The following is a 12,686-nucleotide window of genomic DNA, read 5'->3' as shown; positions in this document are numbered from 1 at the left end:
TCACCAGGAAATGGTCAGGTACTCGCCGTGCGTCTTTACCTCCGCCATCTTGGGAAAGTACTGACAGTTTGAGCGAGAGAATCAAAAAATACGGCCTCCAAAAGTTTGCAAACATTCATAGCACTATTATAATGTGTGTGTGTGTTCTGTAGTCCATACCAATGTATGGTTCTAGTTCAGTGTGTATGTAAAGGTGTGTCGCATGCATGTTTTTGTAGATGCGTGTGGCTGCGTCATGTAGTATGTGTGCAAGTACCTGTTCTACAGGACTTTGTGTGTGTCTGCTTGTGGAAGTGTGTTTATAAGCGTGCGACATTTGCTCATCGTTCGACATCAGTCTTATTGAAGTGGGTGTCTTTTCGTTGAAATTTGTGTCGTGTTTGTGCCCTACTTACAAGTGTGTGTGTGTGTAATAAAGGAGTAAATAAAAGGGTGTCTTGCTGCATGTGTCCGTGCGTGTTTTAGTTCTCGGTCATTCCAAGTGTCATGTTGTTGCAGTGTGTGTGTGTGTGTGTGTGTGTGTGTGTGTGTGTGTGTGTGTGTGCGTGCGTGCATGGATGCTTCTTTGCGTGTGGTAGTCTGTACAAGTGTGCACGTGCGTGTGAGGGAGAACAATGTCGCAACCCATTGGTGTTTTTTCCCCTTCTCTTTCTTCAGAGCCGGGTTGCCGTGGAAACAGGTGCAGAGATTTCCCATTTCTTCATTTTCCTCTGCACACTATCATATCAGCCCCTCCCCCAACGACCTGCCGCATAGTGGCGACCTACTGCAGTCATTACACAATGTCGCCTATCACGCAAGAGCAGAGAGAAAAGAGGGGAGGCCGGGAGTCAAGGGGGGTGGACAACTCATTGGGGCTGAACCTCCACCAGGGCAGGGTGGGCGGAAGGTGGAGCATTTGGGCATGATTTTTGACATTTGTCATTTTTGAGCGCGCACACGGAAACGGCATCTGCGCACACGCCCGAAGCAGCTGGTTGCCATGGTGAGCGGCGCACACGCATGCTTCCTAGCTTGCGTATGCATTCCAATGGGGAGGCTTTGGCAAGCGCTGGAACATTCCAGGGAAATGGCTGCTGTTCATGACCTCGAACAACACATAACATGACTGATTTGGGGGCAGTGGAAGGGGTTTGGGGGCGACCAAAGGATGGGGGTGGGGAGCCATAGATTTGGAGGAAGAAAGGTTAGATAGAAGGCAATTAGGACGCAAGCGGGTAGGAAAAGAGATAAAGAAGGATGAAGGGAGTGAACGCATGATCAATGACATCGAAGGACCTCTAAGCCCAAATTCATTTGGGCCTCTAATGGGCGTGGCCTTGTGAGTTACGAGGCGAGCTTCGGTTACGAGCTCAGCAGCGTTCAAATTTGTAGTCGCAACACTAACGAGGCGAAAATCTTTTTCAGCCGTCCTCAACTTGACGCCTGCTGCCCTCTCGTGGCTGAAAGACAAATGACATCAGCCCAACTTCTAAGCGTCACATCGTCACGTGTTGCGAAGACGGCACTAAAATCAAATCTAGTGAAACGTTAGCAACCTCGTACAACACTGTGACGTTTGTCTTTTATTTCATTTTAGAAATAGCTTTGTCCGTCTGGGTATCAGGCGTGGCGTTTGCGGAGCGAGCCGCTGCCTTTTTTTTTGGCTCGCTGACGTTTTTGTGAACATGACTTGTTTTTGTCCTCAAGGAAGACGGACGAGATCCTCCATTTTGTCCCATTCGTCCTTTCGGTCGGAGCGATCGGCGATGTCACCAACCGACAGGATGCTGCAAGCGGCGGGACGTCCGGCGCCGAAGGCTCAGAACTGCACGGCGCCGGGCGGGATGTCGAACATGGACGGGTCGAACTGCTGGCCCTTGAACGGCGAGCCCTGCGCCTCCCAACCCTTCTTCAGCATTTCGTGCACCTTCTGCAAATAAGCATCCATGAAACACATGGGCACACAGAACCCACAGAGAGACACGGCCACGCCGCCGCCGCCGCCGCGCGCACCGACCATCTCGTGGCTCTGCGGCTTGCCCTGCAGCTTCTGGTGGTAGTCAAAGGTGAGGCGGTCGAGGACGGCGTGCTCCTCCTCGTCCACGCTGGCCATGGAGCGCTCGCGGTTCAGCGAGTCCACGTCGATCTCCTCCTCGCCCTCCAGGACGCACTTCCACCACACCTCCGACGACTTGTTCAGAGACAGCTGGCCGCAGGATGGCGAAATCAAGGGCCAAAGAAAGGAAGGCAAGAAGAAGACGTGAGACTGTGCGCCACTGAGGTGCGACGCGCTCGGTCCATTACCACGACGCATTTTCCCGGTTCGAGGCTCCACAGGGAATTCTCCGTGTTGATCTTGTGCGAGAATTTGCCCTCCACCAGCGTCTGCTCTTCGGGCCCCGCGCGCACGCAAACGCGCATGCCGTCGTTGCGCAGGCTCACGCTCACCTGGGAACACCAATGACATTAGCGACATGAGCGTCTTTGGGTTTTTCAAAAGCGCGATACAAATTGAATGAATTATTATTATTAATCGCCGACACCGCAAAGGGGCTCGCTCACCTGCTTGCCTTTGACCACCTCCTCGGGCACAAAGACGCGCACCTCCACGTCGTTGTAGTCCTGAGACCACTGGTACTTGTCCCGCACGGCACCGTTGTAGCTGTCCGAGTCCAACGCTGACCCAATCCTGTTTGGCCTGGGAACAAAAAGAGCAAAGCGTCGTTCGTCTCCATGCTGCGCTCGGGGACGCCGGGAAACATCACAGCGAAGTGACACCATCGGGTAGAGCGCACCGATGCGCTGCACACTGGGAAAAGTGACGTGGCCCAAACAGCGAGAGACATGTCGCAATGAGGGACAACGGGGAATCTTAGTGTTCAGGGACGCTGGGAAACATCACCCTCCTGTTATGCTTTTGTTTCGAATGAATGAATGAATGAATGAATGAATGAATGAACGAATGACGGGCAAAAACGGACTTGTCTGAGCGGGACGCCGCAGCCTTCCCGTCCATTTGAGCCACGCCGCCAGGGCCATGAGCCTGAGGTATGGCTGAGGGTTCAGACTCCGCAACGGGATCCGATGACGCCGAGGAGCTCGCCGCTTGCGTCGCCGCCGCTTGCGTCGCCGCCGCTTGCGTCGCCGCCGCTTGCGTCGCCGCCGCCGCTTGCGTCGCCGCCGCCGCTTGCGTCGCCGCCGCTTGCGTCGCCGCCGCTTGCGTCGCCGCCGCTTGCGTCGCCGCTTGCGTCGCCTCAGACGTGACCTCCAGCTCCTGGATCGCCGCTGGAGCGGCTGCCATTTCGTCCCCGTGCTGCTTTTGCGTTTTCCGCATCTCCTCGGAAAACTTCTCAAACACCTTGAACGTCTGCGCAGGAATAGGGGCAGATTCAACTTTTTAAGACTGTGAACGTCAGTCAATACATTAGTCGTCAATGAATGAAATTGTGGCTTAAATGTTCACGAAATAGCTGCAAGGGACCAATTGCTTCATGCAAATACAAGCATAATGGCAAACGGTTTGGAACGCGTATCATTTTGGTACGGAAGCCAGCTGACTCGTGAAATCGTCAACGCTCCAATGCATCGTCAAACCTTGCCAGAAATGCTGATTAAATGTAAACATTGAGGGAACGGGGTGTCCCTACCTAGTCGAACACAAACTTAAAAAGTGCAGGTCAAGTTGCATGCATCGGCTCGCGAAGTGAGTGAGTGAGTGAGTGAGTGAGTGAGCGAGCCCACCTTCAAGACCATCTTCTCGGCCACACCTGGCGGGAAGCCCATCTTGTCGTTGGGACCGGAGAGGAGTCGATAAAAATCAGTCTTGCGGTACAAAAAGCCAAAGTAGACGTGAAGAAAGTCATGAATGTTTCCGACGTGCTGCAGAATGCCGAGCAGCGCGTTGTCGTACATTTCCGTCATCTCGAGTGGCGACGCCATGGCGATACTTTCCGCGTGGTTCCTTCAATGTTGCTCCACTGTAGCTCTGTGCGCCGTTGGTGTGAACAAAAAAAAAGAAGAAGAAGAAGAAGAAGAAGCGGACTTTGAGAAGAAAACAGTCAATGTTTACGCCAGGAGCCTTGCATTTTTTCAACGTCCGTGAGGGTTCCTTCCAGAACAATGCCACGCATCCGGTTGGACACTTTCAAATTAAATCGACTCTACGCTGAGCGTGACAGGAACAAACCACCCCGCTACTGTGAATCAAATAAACACCAAGAAAATAAGTTCGCACTCAATTATCCATTTAATAGGCGAACCTAATTAGTTGACCTATTAAAGAAATGCGACAAAGTTAACTTTTTCACATTTATTTTAGTCTACATCCGGTTCCAGCATGTATAGTCATCCGTTACGAGAGAAATTATAATGTTCCGCACCGAGTTCTACATTTATTTTCAAGTTTATACGTGTAAATCAAACTCGATTCAAGTAGTTCCTTGGTTAATTCAATTTTATGAATTGCGTTTTGTATGTTGTGCCAAAACAAGGACAAAGTGAATGTCAATTGTGTTAGCCTCGTAAACAGTGAGAGCAAGATGGCGACGCCCTTGAGCAGCACAGGATGCTTGAGGTTCCTGGTGGGTAAAGCGATGAAAAGGCATTTGCCAGGAGCATTTGACTGTTCTTCTTTTGACTTTCTACTTTATTGTTTGTTACTGAGAACTGTGCCGCAGCTATCCGTACGATACTACCAAAAGAGAAACATTCCTGCAATGCTTGCTTGCAACCCCGATGATTTGTTTTCGGTGCAGGCTGCAGCGAGCAGGGCAAGTACACTCGGGAGCCGAAACCTTCACGTCACAGCAGTGTGCTGCAAGGTAACGGTGACGTCACGCCGCATTTGTCCAACTCCGAGATGATGACCGGCTCGTGATTCTTTTGCCCGGCAGAACCGAGCTGCTCGCATCAGAGTGGGGAAAGGCGATCGTCCTCTGACCTACGAGCAAGCCCTGAAACCTCACCACATCGCCCACCACAAAGGATGGCTATCGCAGCACACCAGTGCGTCTCCAAACATGACCTTCGCCAAATTTTTGCCCTTTGGCGCCCGCCCATGTTTATTTTCGTCCCTGCCAGGTAACCTCAAAGGCGAGGACGGCGCGGCGGAGCGCGCCGTCGAAGACGCCTTCATCCGTCGCTTGATGTTCGGCACCTTCCACGGCTGCCTGGCCGACGAGCTGGTGATCAAGCGGCGCGGCAACGCGCTGACGGTGTGCGCCCTCGTGCTGCAAAAGCTGCCGCCGCAGAAATTCTACTTCCTGATTGGATACGCCGAGTCGCTGCTGTCGCACTTCTACAAATGTCCCGTCAAGCTGGACGTGCAGACGCTGCAGGAGAAGCAAGTGTACAAATATCTGTGACGGCCTTCAACTTCCCCTTTGCTGTCACGGAAAGCCAGCCGTTTCCTTTCTCCAATTGATTTGAGAAATTGCCCATGACGGACACTCACCGGGTTCTTTGCGGTGGCCTACTTGAAAAAATAAAAAAGGGGGGGGGGGGCGGCAAAAAAAATGTAGTCATGTTAACTCACTCACTGATTTTGTTTTGTTTGGAACTATTGGTCCTCGTCTTGAAGTGCGTGTGTGTGTTTCACCAAAACCACTGGTTTCTGAGCAAAAAGCGGAGACAATAAGCTTTCTGCTTTTGCACGGCCTTTGCCATTCAGGCCCTCTTTGTTTGTGACAGACTTTCTACGACAAATCTGATTCTTATTATTATTATTATTATGATACACCAGTTTCCAATTTCAGCCCAATTGAAAATGGAATTTAAAACAAATGTAAAGCACATTCAAGAAAGACTATTTTTGATTTATTTTCATTTGTCACAGTGCAATCATTCACATGGAAGGCTTGGGCAGTGCAAACACTTGCAGCAAAACACTTAAAAGGATATGCAATTTCATTTCCAAAGTGACTGAATCATTTGAAAAGACAAACTCTTTTGCGCCGTCGACAGGCTGAGCGACTTGGCGCAGTTTGCAGAGTTCATCTTTCATCTGTCACAAGTGAGATTCCTGGTTTCCAAATTGCAACAAGGAGTCATTTGTGAAAAGTGTACGAAAAGGTGGCACCTAGGCCACTAAGTCGGAATGAGAGGAGGAGGAGGGGGGGCTTTGTTTTGTCAGGCTGCTGCCTGGCAGTGCCATTTCAGGGCATCCCTTTTGCGCGTGAGGCAATTACACGTGGCTCTTCGCTATCACTTAGCGGGCTCACGGCGACACACAGCAACATTCAAATTGATCAAATTCAAACCCAAAAAGGAAAGGAGTGAGTGATTAACGGCGGCGACGCAAGGCCTCATTCATCTCGTGGTGCAATGGGGAACTAAACAGGAAGTGGAGCGCACCTTTCGCCGGCCAAACAAAAGAAGGAAGTCCTCGTGGCCGGTGCTAATCAAAATGGCGGCTTTGGCCGCATCTCCTTCACGTGGAGAGGGCGCGGCAGCCGACGCCCTGGCAGGACTGCAGCTTGATGAGGCGCTGGTTCATGGTCTGCAGCACGGCCGGGTCCACCTTCTTCACAATGTTCTCCAGCTGGTGGGGGTCCGAGCTCAGGTTGTACACCTCCACAAACGACTGGTGGCGCGAAAAGAGGCTCGTGGAGATTTTGCCACACACAGCACCTTGACCGGCTGCTAAGCGGCTACATTGCCATCCCGCGTGCGCTTACCTCGCTGTCGGCGAACTCGCAGTACTGCATGTCGTCGCGTCCGTCCAGCGTCCTGACGCAGGCGTAGGTATTGTTGAAGGAGTCCTCGCACACGCAGTCGGGCAAACATTGCTGAGCCGGCAAATTCAAACGACCGTGCTCACCGTGGAGCGGAGTCAGCATTCAAAGCATTTCCATCTGACAAACGGCCGGCCGCTCACCGACAGGCCGGGCCCCATCTCGGGGCAGCTGGGGTCTGCGCTGGACAGCCCCTCCCCCGTGTGCTCCACCAGGAAGAAGGGACGCGCCGAGCCGTCGCGCAACGACGGCGCCTGGCGCGCAACAACGACACGTTAGGCCGGGGGCCACGCTTTCCGAGCGAGGGTGACGTCACCGGCCGACCATCAGAGGCAGGAAGGACTGCCCGTCCAAGTTGGCGGCCGACGCGTTGATGCCGGCGATGTCCAGAATGGTCGGCGCCAGATCAATGTTTAACACGGGAGCCTGGGTGGGGGGGGGGTAGGGGCGACAATCAAAATGATCACCCATTCTTCCCGTTTTCAATCACAAATTCAAATCTGCCGGCGCTTCTTTGGTGACCTTCAGCGTGACCTTGGCTTTCACGCCGGGGCCGCGCACCAGCAGCGGCGTGCGGATGTCAAACTCGTACAACTGACGCTTGTCGACGGGCAGCGAGAACTGACCTGCGGGAAAACCAAAAAACACAGCGGCGCCGGCGTGTTGGGAACCCGCCCGTGAGCGGAGCCCGCCTTCCGCTCACCTGTGTGATAGCCGTTGTCCGAAGTGAAGACGACGTACGTGTTGTTGAGCTCCTTCAGCTCCTCCAGCTTCCTCACCAGCGTCTCCACCAGGTCATCCACCGACAGCAGCGTCTGCCACCTGCGGGATAATGCTCCTTCTCACCTCGCTCACGGAGCCGGCCGTGCTCACGTTTGCCACACCTTTTGCGGTAGGCGTCGTCCAGGAAGGCCAGCGAGCTGTTGGCCATGGGGTTGGCGGGCTGGCGCAGCAGCCAATGCTTGTCCTGCAAAAAAAAAAAAAAAAAGCAACCGGGGATGGTTCCCGGTGTCTGCGCCGTGTGGGTTTTGCCTTCACCTTGGCCGGCTTGTCAAAGCTTCCGTCCCTGGGCGCTTTGACGTCAGCGAAGCGCCGTCGGTACTGCGGGGCGGCGGTCCAGGGCGAGTGGGGCGCCGGCGGCGCCAGCATCAGGAAGAACGGACGCTGAGGGCTGCGGTTGTCCAGGAACTGAAGCGAGCGGTTGGCCTGCGGGCGGGAAAGCCGAGTCGAGACGAGACGAGACGAGACGAGACGCCGTCGACCACTTACGATGAGGTCGGTGAGGTAGTCGTCCGCGTAGTCGTCGCCGTGCTTCTCCTCAGCCCCGTTTCTGGACAGGGTGTAGTTGTAGTAGCGGGAGTTGCCCACCTGGGCGCACACACAGCCGCCACCTTCTCGTTTATGCGCGTGTGTGGAAAGAAAGGCAGCGGCCCGCACGCGTGCCACTGACCAGGCCGTGCCACTGGTCCCACCCGGGCGGAACGTGGCCGACGCCGCCCGCTTCCTTCTTGCCGTACTGTCGACAGACAAAAGCAGGGTCCGTCGGGCGCCCGTCCAGCCAAGGTCTCGGCGTGGGAAAATGTGTCGGCCCACCTGGTTCAGGTACTTCCCGGCAAAGAAGGTTTGGTAGCCGCTCTTGCTGAGGAAGACGGGGAAGGCGTCCGACTCGCCTCGGCTCTGCCAGGCCGCGCTGGAGCAGTTCCCGGCCAGCGAGTTGTTCCTCACTAGGTGATTGTGAGGGTAGCGACCCGTCAGGATGCTGCAGCGGCTCGGGCAGCACAGCGGCGTCACCGTGAACTGGAATGGGGGGGGGGGGGGGGTCAGGTGAGGGCGCGGCCGTCGACAGCATTAGCCCAAACACAAGCGGACTCACCGAGTTGACAAAGGTAGCGCCGGCGTCTCCGATCAGAGATTTGGTCTTCTTCATGGGGGTCTGCTCAACAGCAAGTCCAAGTCAAGGCAAGGCAAGGCAAGGCAAAATGGACACGGTGGCCAAGATTATTTGCAATTCTGTAGCACATTCATCTGGAAGACGCTCTAGGCATTTGTTGTCCGCGCAAAAAGGGAATTCAGATCAGATTGGCTCGAAACTAAAATCAAATCAACGTTTTTGGATGCACGGAAGGCGTAGTTATTGATTTAGACAGCGTGGAAATTGGCGGAGTGGTCAGTCCAAGACAAAATAAACAACGCGTTGGAAGACGAATACTCGGCTTCAATTCATTTGATTCCAATCAAGGAGGTGACCTGTGCGCAATTATGCCCCGGCTCCAAGCCACGCCACGCCACGCCACCACTTGATGGGGAGTAAACGCCAGTGCTCGACGGAAACCGCGCACGGTGGCAACAAATCAAACGGAAAGTGACATTTGGCTCGGGGGAAAGTGCACTGCACGCGGGTTTTCCAAAGCAAAGCGTCAAATGTTCCTCCAAGGAGGTCGCTCCAAAGGTCAGCTGCCTGCCGAGCGACTGCGCGTACTCACCATGCCCCCGAGGTTTTGGTCCTGGTCGTCGGTGACGATGAGGACGATGTTGCTGCCGGGCCCCCCGCCGCCGAGCACGCGCCTCGCGCCGCAGGTGAGCAGGGCGCCCAGCGCGAGCACGCGCAACACTCCCACGAGCATCACCGCAACACAAACGGAGACACGAAAGACAAAAGCGGCGAAGACATGCAGCATTCAAGGCAGCAAGAAAATCAGAAGATGACGGACTTGGCGACGCGTGCGAGCTGCGGCTTGAGGAAGTGCCGCTGGTCACGTGGGCGCGCGCCAGTGGGCGTGAAGATGTCCGAAGTAGACTTTGAACCAAAACTTCACGCCAGTCAGCAAAAAAATCAAATAAAACTCACGCCAGTCAGCTGAGCAAGCCTTTTTTTTTTTTTGTTTTACTGGCAAATTTAAATTTCGTTGTGCATGTGTGACAATGACAATAAAGATCTATTCTAGGCGGTGACGTCAAAGTTCAAGCAGCTGATCGAAGTTTCCAAACGACAAGCGCCCCCTATTCCCTCAAATGTAAGCCACGTCATGACGTCAATTAGTTGTCTCGCTGTGCCTTTCCTTCCAGTCAGTGCTTTGAATGCAGTCGCTAACTGGTGACCACTTCTTGGCTTGTCGGCGACCAGTGCCCCCCCCCCCCAGTGAGGACCAGAGCTAGGCAACATGCATGGCTGCATTTTATTGCAATCGAGTGAGAAATACACAAGTCATCACGCAAACCAAAAAGACAACACCAAGGTCCACCGAGCGAGACAGAGCCACTGTGTCTGTCTGTCAGTAGTATGCCGCGTAGGCTGCCATCAGAGGAGGCGGAGTCGGGGAAGGGGACGTGGCGGCGGCGCCGGGCAACACGGCGGCGCCCGGCACCCCACCGTGTCGGTAGAGCGGGTCCAGAGGCGAGGCGTACTGCAGGTTGTGCGGCGACGGCTGAGCCAAAGCGTCGTCCTGAAGCGGCAGCGGCACCGGGTGGTGGTAGAGCGGGTACGGCGCCGGCCCGAACCCCCGCAGCTCAGGGTAGGGGCCGAAGCGCGACGCGGCGCTGGCCTGGCAGGCGTGCGCCGCCAGGGCGTCCTGCACCGTCCGCTTCAGCTTCATGCGCCGGTTCTGGAACCAGTTTCGGATCTGCGCCGTCGTCACGGTGACAAGAGGGGAGGAAGAACCACAAAAAAAACAATGTCAGGCAGAAAAAAGATGTGTGCATTCACAAGAGGTTCGCACAAAGGAAAAGTCCAAATTGTCGTGGGAATAAACATTGGCACGAGTTGGCTTGCTCACATGACATTCACATTTCTTTTGTGACTGCGTGTCGGTGCCACCAGATGGCAGCAAAGCACCCGACAGCGTGCTGTTTGCTAGTTCAAATCTCGGCGGCATTCGAAGCAAAGTGGGCTGGCTGGCTGGCTGCGTGGCTAGCATGGGCTAGCGTGACTAGCTAGCATGGGCTAGCCTAGCTCAGACGCGAGCGCAAGCGGACCTGTTTGTCGGACAAGTTGAGTTTGCTGCAGAGCTGCGCCTTGTCCTGCGTGCCCAGGTAGGCGTTCCTCTTGAAGGCTCGCTCCAGGCTGCCAATCTGCTCTGCCGTGAAGGCCGTGCGCGGCCTCCTGCCGGACGGGGGTGTCGGCGGCGGCGGCGAGAGGGACCGCTCGCTCTCGTAGCCCGACGTCTCCTCCTCTGCCTCCGGAGCTGCCAGCACAACTTATTTCTCACGTTGGAATGATTTTTCAAAATTCAACGAAATTGTTGGATACCATTTTTTTAGTGTGCAAAATTCAGTTTGATGTTTAATGTCCAGCATTTCATTCATTTCTATATTGTAGAAAAAAAATATCAGTTTTCGGTTAGCTTAAAAATCATGTAACGTTTCATTGTCTGAAAAGAATGACTCAAGTCCATTGTGCGCATGTGTGTGTGTGTGTGTGTGTGTGTGTGTGTGTGTGTGTGTGTGTGTGTGTGTGTGTGTGTGTGTGTGTGTGTGTGTGTGTGTGTGTCAGACTTACCACTTTTGGTGTCCATCTTGGGCCTCTTGGCTGGGGCTCCTCCACTGTCGTCAAGGGCCCTCCGGTAGAACCCCGGCAGGCTCTCGGTGCTGGCGCCGGCGAGAGCCGCCCCGCTGACGCTGGCGGCGGGTCGCTGCCGGCTGCTTTGCGCCATCCACTCAATGGAAAAGTGTCCTCTCATGACGTCTGTGGTGTGTTCAGGTAAGTGAGCGTCCTCCTGGAGGGGCGGAGTGGGGGGGCGAGGGCCGCACCGCTGTTTTTATAGGCGGCGGCCCGCCTCTACGCACATGAAAGGCTACAGCCCTTCCTTGGCACCCTCCCCTCACAAGTGCAGTCATTCAGTCTCAATGAGGCTCCAGTGAGTCTAGACCCCCCCCACGACCTTCCTGCCAATAGACACACCTCAGCCACGCACCTCCGCGGACATCGAAAGGAGCTTTGGCGACAGCAAAACCATCATGGCCGCCTACAGTTGAGTTGGATTGAACCTTTTTTTGCCTGACTTCATACTGTCGCCATCACTTGCAACGTAGGCTCGCATTGGCAACATGGGATGATGGCAGACTGCAGGAGGAGTACATGGGGATGCCCCCCCCCCTGTCCATGACCACCCCGAACACACACACACACCCACTGGACTGCCCTTTGATTGGCTCCATTCAGGCTCTTTCATCTCCTAAATGGGCCTGTTTGCTACTGTTATGGACCCCCCACCCCCTGCCCCACTACTCAAGGCGTCTCTCACACACATGCAGAGTTCTTGTATGTCAGTCAGTCAGTCAGTCAGTCAGTCAAACTTTGCCAACCCGTGTAGTTGGGAAGCTTAAAGCTAAAAGGCGAGCAGCACCCCAGCGCCGATGGCGACTCGTGTCGCCACGCGTGAGCGGATTGGCCAGCGGCGGCCGGCCGGCAGTTGCCGCCCCGTCTGAAAAGGCCTTCTCCGTCCGTCAGGAGCGCTTCCCCTCGTCTATTGATCCCTATCAAGCCTTCAAAGGCTCCCGGGGCTTTGATGGAGCCGGTGGGACGAGTCGGCGCGGCGGTCAGCGACCCAACCTCCCCCACCGAGACCAACCAGCACCATATGGGTCTCCACGCTGGACATGGGGCCATGTCCTCATTTGCGCGCCATTGCACTCGTGATCATTTTGCTTGCAATGTTCATGGGTCAATTCGACGCAAGCGTTTCTCTTGACCCTCCAAACTTAACTTTGGGACTCCGTAAAGGTTCTACATCAAGGTTCACACGCAAAGTATTTTGAACTTTGGCCCAATTTGACCCGCAACATGACAGGAGGTTTCATTGATGCGATCTAAAGTGATGTCATCACGCTATTTTGTTAAGTGTCGTTGCCGCTCTGAAAAGACGTGACATATCTGTTGCGTCAAAATCAGGAACCTTGGCAAGAACGCGCCGCGCCGCCTGGGTTCCACGTCGAAAAAAATTCAACGACAATAATAAGTCGTTAGCATTTTGGGGG

The 12,686-nt window shown here is 54.6% G+C and overlaps 4 protein-coding genes across 8 annotated transcripts; 1 reads left to right on the top strand and 3 right to left on the bottom strand.

The window, feature by feature from the left end:
• Positions 1-272: 272 nt before the first annotated feature.
• ved (ventrally expressed dharma/bozozok antagonist) lies at positions 273-12,683 on the bottom strand. 2 transcript variants are annotated; one of them, XM_037266197.1, is made up of 4 exons: positions 11,209-12,683; positions 10,686-10,894; positions 9,974-10,333; positions 273-284 (listed from the first exon to the last, which is right to left on the bottom strand). In XM_037266197.1, the coding sequence occupies exons 1-3, from the start codon at positions 11,387-11,389 to the stop codon at positions 9,986-9,988; spliced, it is 738 nt and encodes a 245-aa protein (XP_037122092.1). In that variant the 5' UTR covers positions 11,390-12,683; the 3' UTR covers positions 273-284; positions 9,974-9,985. The 2 variants fall into 2 exon arrangements, with proteins under 2 accessions (XP_037122092.1, XP_037122091.1); XM_037266196.1 differs by lacking the exon at positions 273-284 and having other exon boundaries at positions 9,867-10,333.
• Positions 1,663-4,115, bottom strand: nudcd3 (NudC domain containing 3). 4 transcript variants are annotated; one of them, XM_037266169.1, is made up of 7 exons: positions 3,724-4,115; positions 3,150-3,349; positions 2,964-3,104; positions 2,545-2,680; positions 2,287-2,430; positions 2,000-2,188; positions 1,663-1,912 (listed from the first exon to the last, which is right to left on the bottom strand). In XM_037266169.1, the coding sequence occupies exons 1-7, from the start codon at positions 3,919-3,921 to the stop codon at positions 1,802-1,804; spliced, it is 1,119 nt and encodes a 372-aa protein (XP_037122064.1). In that variant the 5' UTR covers positions 3,922-4,115; the 3' UTR covers positions 1,663-1,801. The 4 variants fall into 4 exon arrangements, with proteins under 4 accessions (XP_037122064.1, XP_037122065.1, XP_037122066.1 ...); XM_037266170.1 differs by having other exon boundaries at positions 3,198-3,349; XM_037266171.1 differs by having other exon boundaries at positions 3,213-3,349.
• mrps24 (mitochondrial ribosomal protein S24) lies at positions 4,268-5,518 on the top strand. The gene is made up of 4 exons (XM_037266201.1): positions 4,268-4,562; positions 4,737-4,802; positions 4,875-4,986; positions 5,062-5,518. The coding sequence occupies exons 1-4, from the start codon at positions 4,455-4,457 to the stop codon at positions 5,343-5,345; spliced, it is 570 nt and encodes a 189-aa protein (XP_037122096.1). The 5' UTR covers positions 4,268-4,454; the 3' UTR covers positions 5,346-5,518.
• On the bottom strand, positions 5,775-9,489 carry gnsb (glucosamine (N-acetyl)-6-sulfatase (Sanfilippo disease IIID), b). Its single transcript, XM_037266142.1, has 13 exons — positions 9,197-9,489; positions 8,587-8,646; positions 8,307-8,510; positions 8,164-8,229; positions 7,983-8,081; positions 7,752-7,919; positions 7,598-7,680; positions 7,417-7,535; positions 7,236-7,339; positions 7,038-7,139; positions 6,857-6,967; positions 6,657-6,767; positions 5,775-6,562 (listed from the first exon to the last, which is right to left on the bottom strand). Exons 1-13 carry the CDS (start codon positions 9,389-9,391, stop codon positions 6,410-6,412), a joined length of 1,575 nt encoding a protein of 524 aa, XP_037122037.1. The 5' UTR covers positions 9,392-9,489; the 3' UTR covers positions 5,775-6,409.
• Positions 12,684-12,686: the final 3 nt, after the last annotated feature.

Source organism: Syngnathus acus, chromosome 12 (assembly GCF_901709675.1).
Source record: "Syngnathus acus chromosome 12, fSynAcu1.2, whole genome shotgun sequence".
NCBI classification, from domain to species: domain Eukaryota; kingdom Metazoa; phylum Chordata; class Actinopteri; order Syngnathiformes; family Syngnathidae; genus Syngnathus; species Syngnathus acus.
This window is presented reverse-complemented; position numbering and strand designations above follow the sequence as displayed.

Bases quoted from the DNA above. Each gene is read 5' to 3' on its own strand.
- nudcd3 (XM_037266168.1), bottom strand. From the start codon at position 3,921: ATGGCGTCGCCACTCGAGATGACGGAAATGTACGACAACGCGCTGCTC. The intron at 2,681-2,963 runs GTCCGTTTTTGC...TTTTGTTCCCAG, and splicing joins GCGGCGTCCCGCTCAGACAA to GCCAAACAGGATTGGGTCAG. The intron at 2,189-2,286 runs GTAATGGACCGA...TCCTGCGGCCAG, and splicing joins AACCGGGAAAATGCGTCGTG to CTGTCTCTGAACAAGTCGTC.
- mrps24 (XM_037266201.1), top strand. From the start codon at position 4,455: ATGTTGTGCCAAAACAAGGACAAAGTGAATGTCAATTGTGTTAGCCTC. The intron at 4,563-4,736 runs GTGGGTAAAGCG...TTTTCGGTGCAG, and splicing joins CAGGATGCTTGAGGTTCCTG to GCTGCAGCGAGCAGGGCAAG. The intron at 4,987-5,061 runs GTGCGTCTCCAA...CGTCCCTGCCAG, and splicing joins ATGGCTATCGCAGCACACCA to GTAACCTCAAAGGCGAGGAC.
- gnsb (XM_037266142.1), bottom strand. From the start codon at position 9,391: ATGCTGCATGTCTTCGCCGCTTTTGTCTTTCGTGTCTCCGTTTGTGTT. The intron at 8,082-8,163 runs GTCAGTGGCACG...GTGTGCGCCCAG, and splicing joins GGGACCAGTGGCACGGCCTG to GTGGGCAACTCCCGCTACTA. The intron at 6,563-6,656 runs GTAAGCGCACGC...TCGCGCCACCAG, and splicing joins GCGAGTTCGCCGACAGCGAG to TCGTTTGTGGAGGTGTACAA.
- ved (XM_037266197.1), bottom strand. From the start codon at position 11,389: ATGAGAGGACACTTTTCCATTGAGTGGATGGCGCAAAGCAGCCGGCAG. The intron at 10,895-11,208 runs GTAAGTCTGACA...TTGTGCTGGCAG, and splicing joins CAAGATGGACACCAAAAGTG to CTCCGGAGGCAGAGGAGGAG. The intron at 10,334-10,685 runs GTCCGCTTGCGC...ACGACGGCGCAG, and splicing joins TCAACTTGTCCGACAAACAG to ATCCGAAACTGGTTCCAGAA.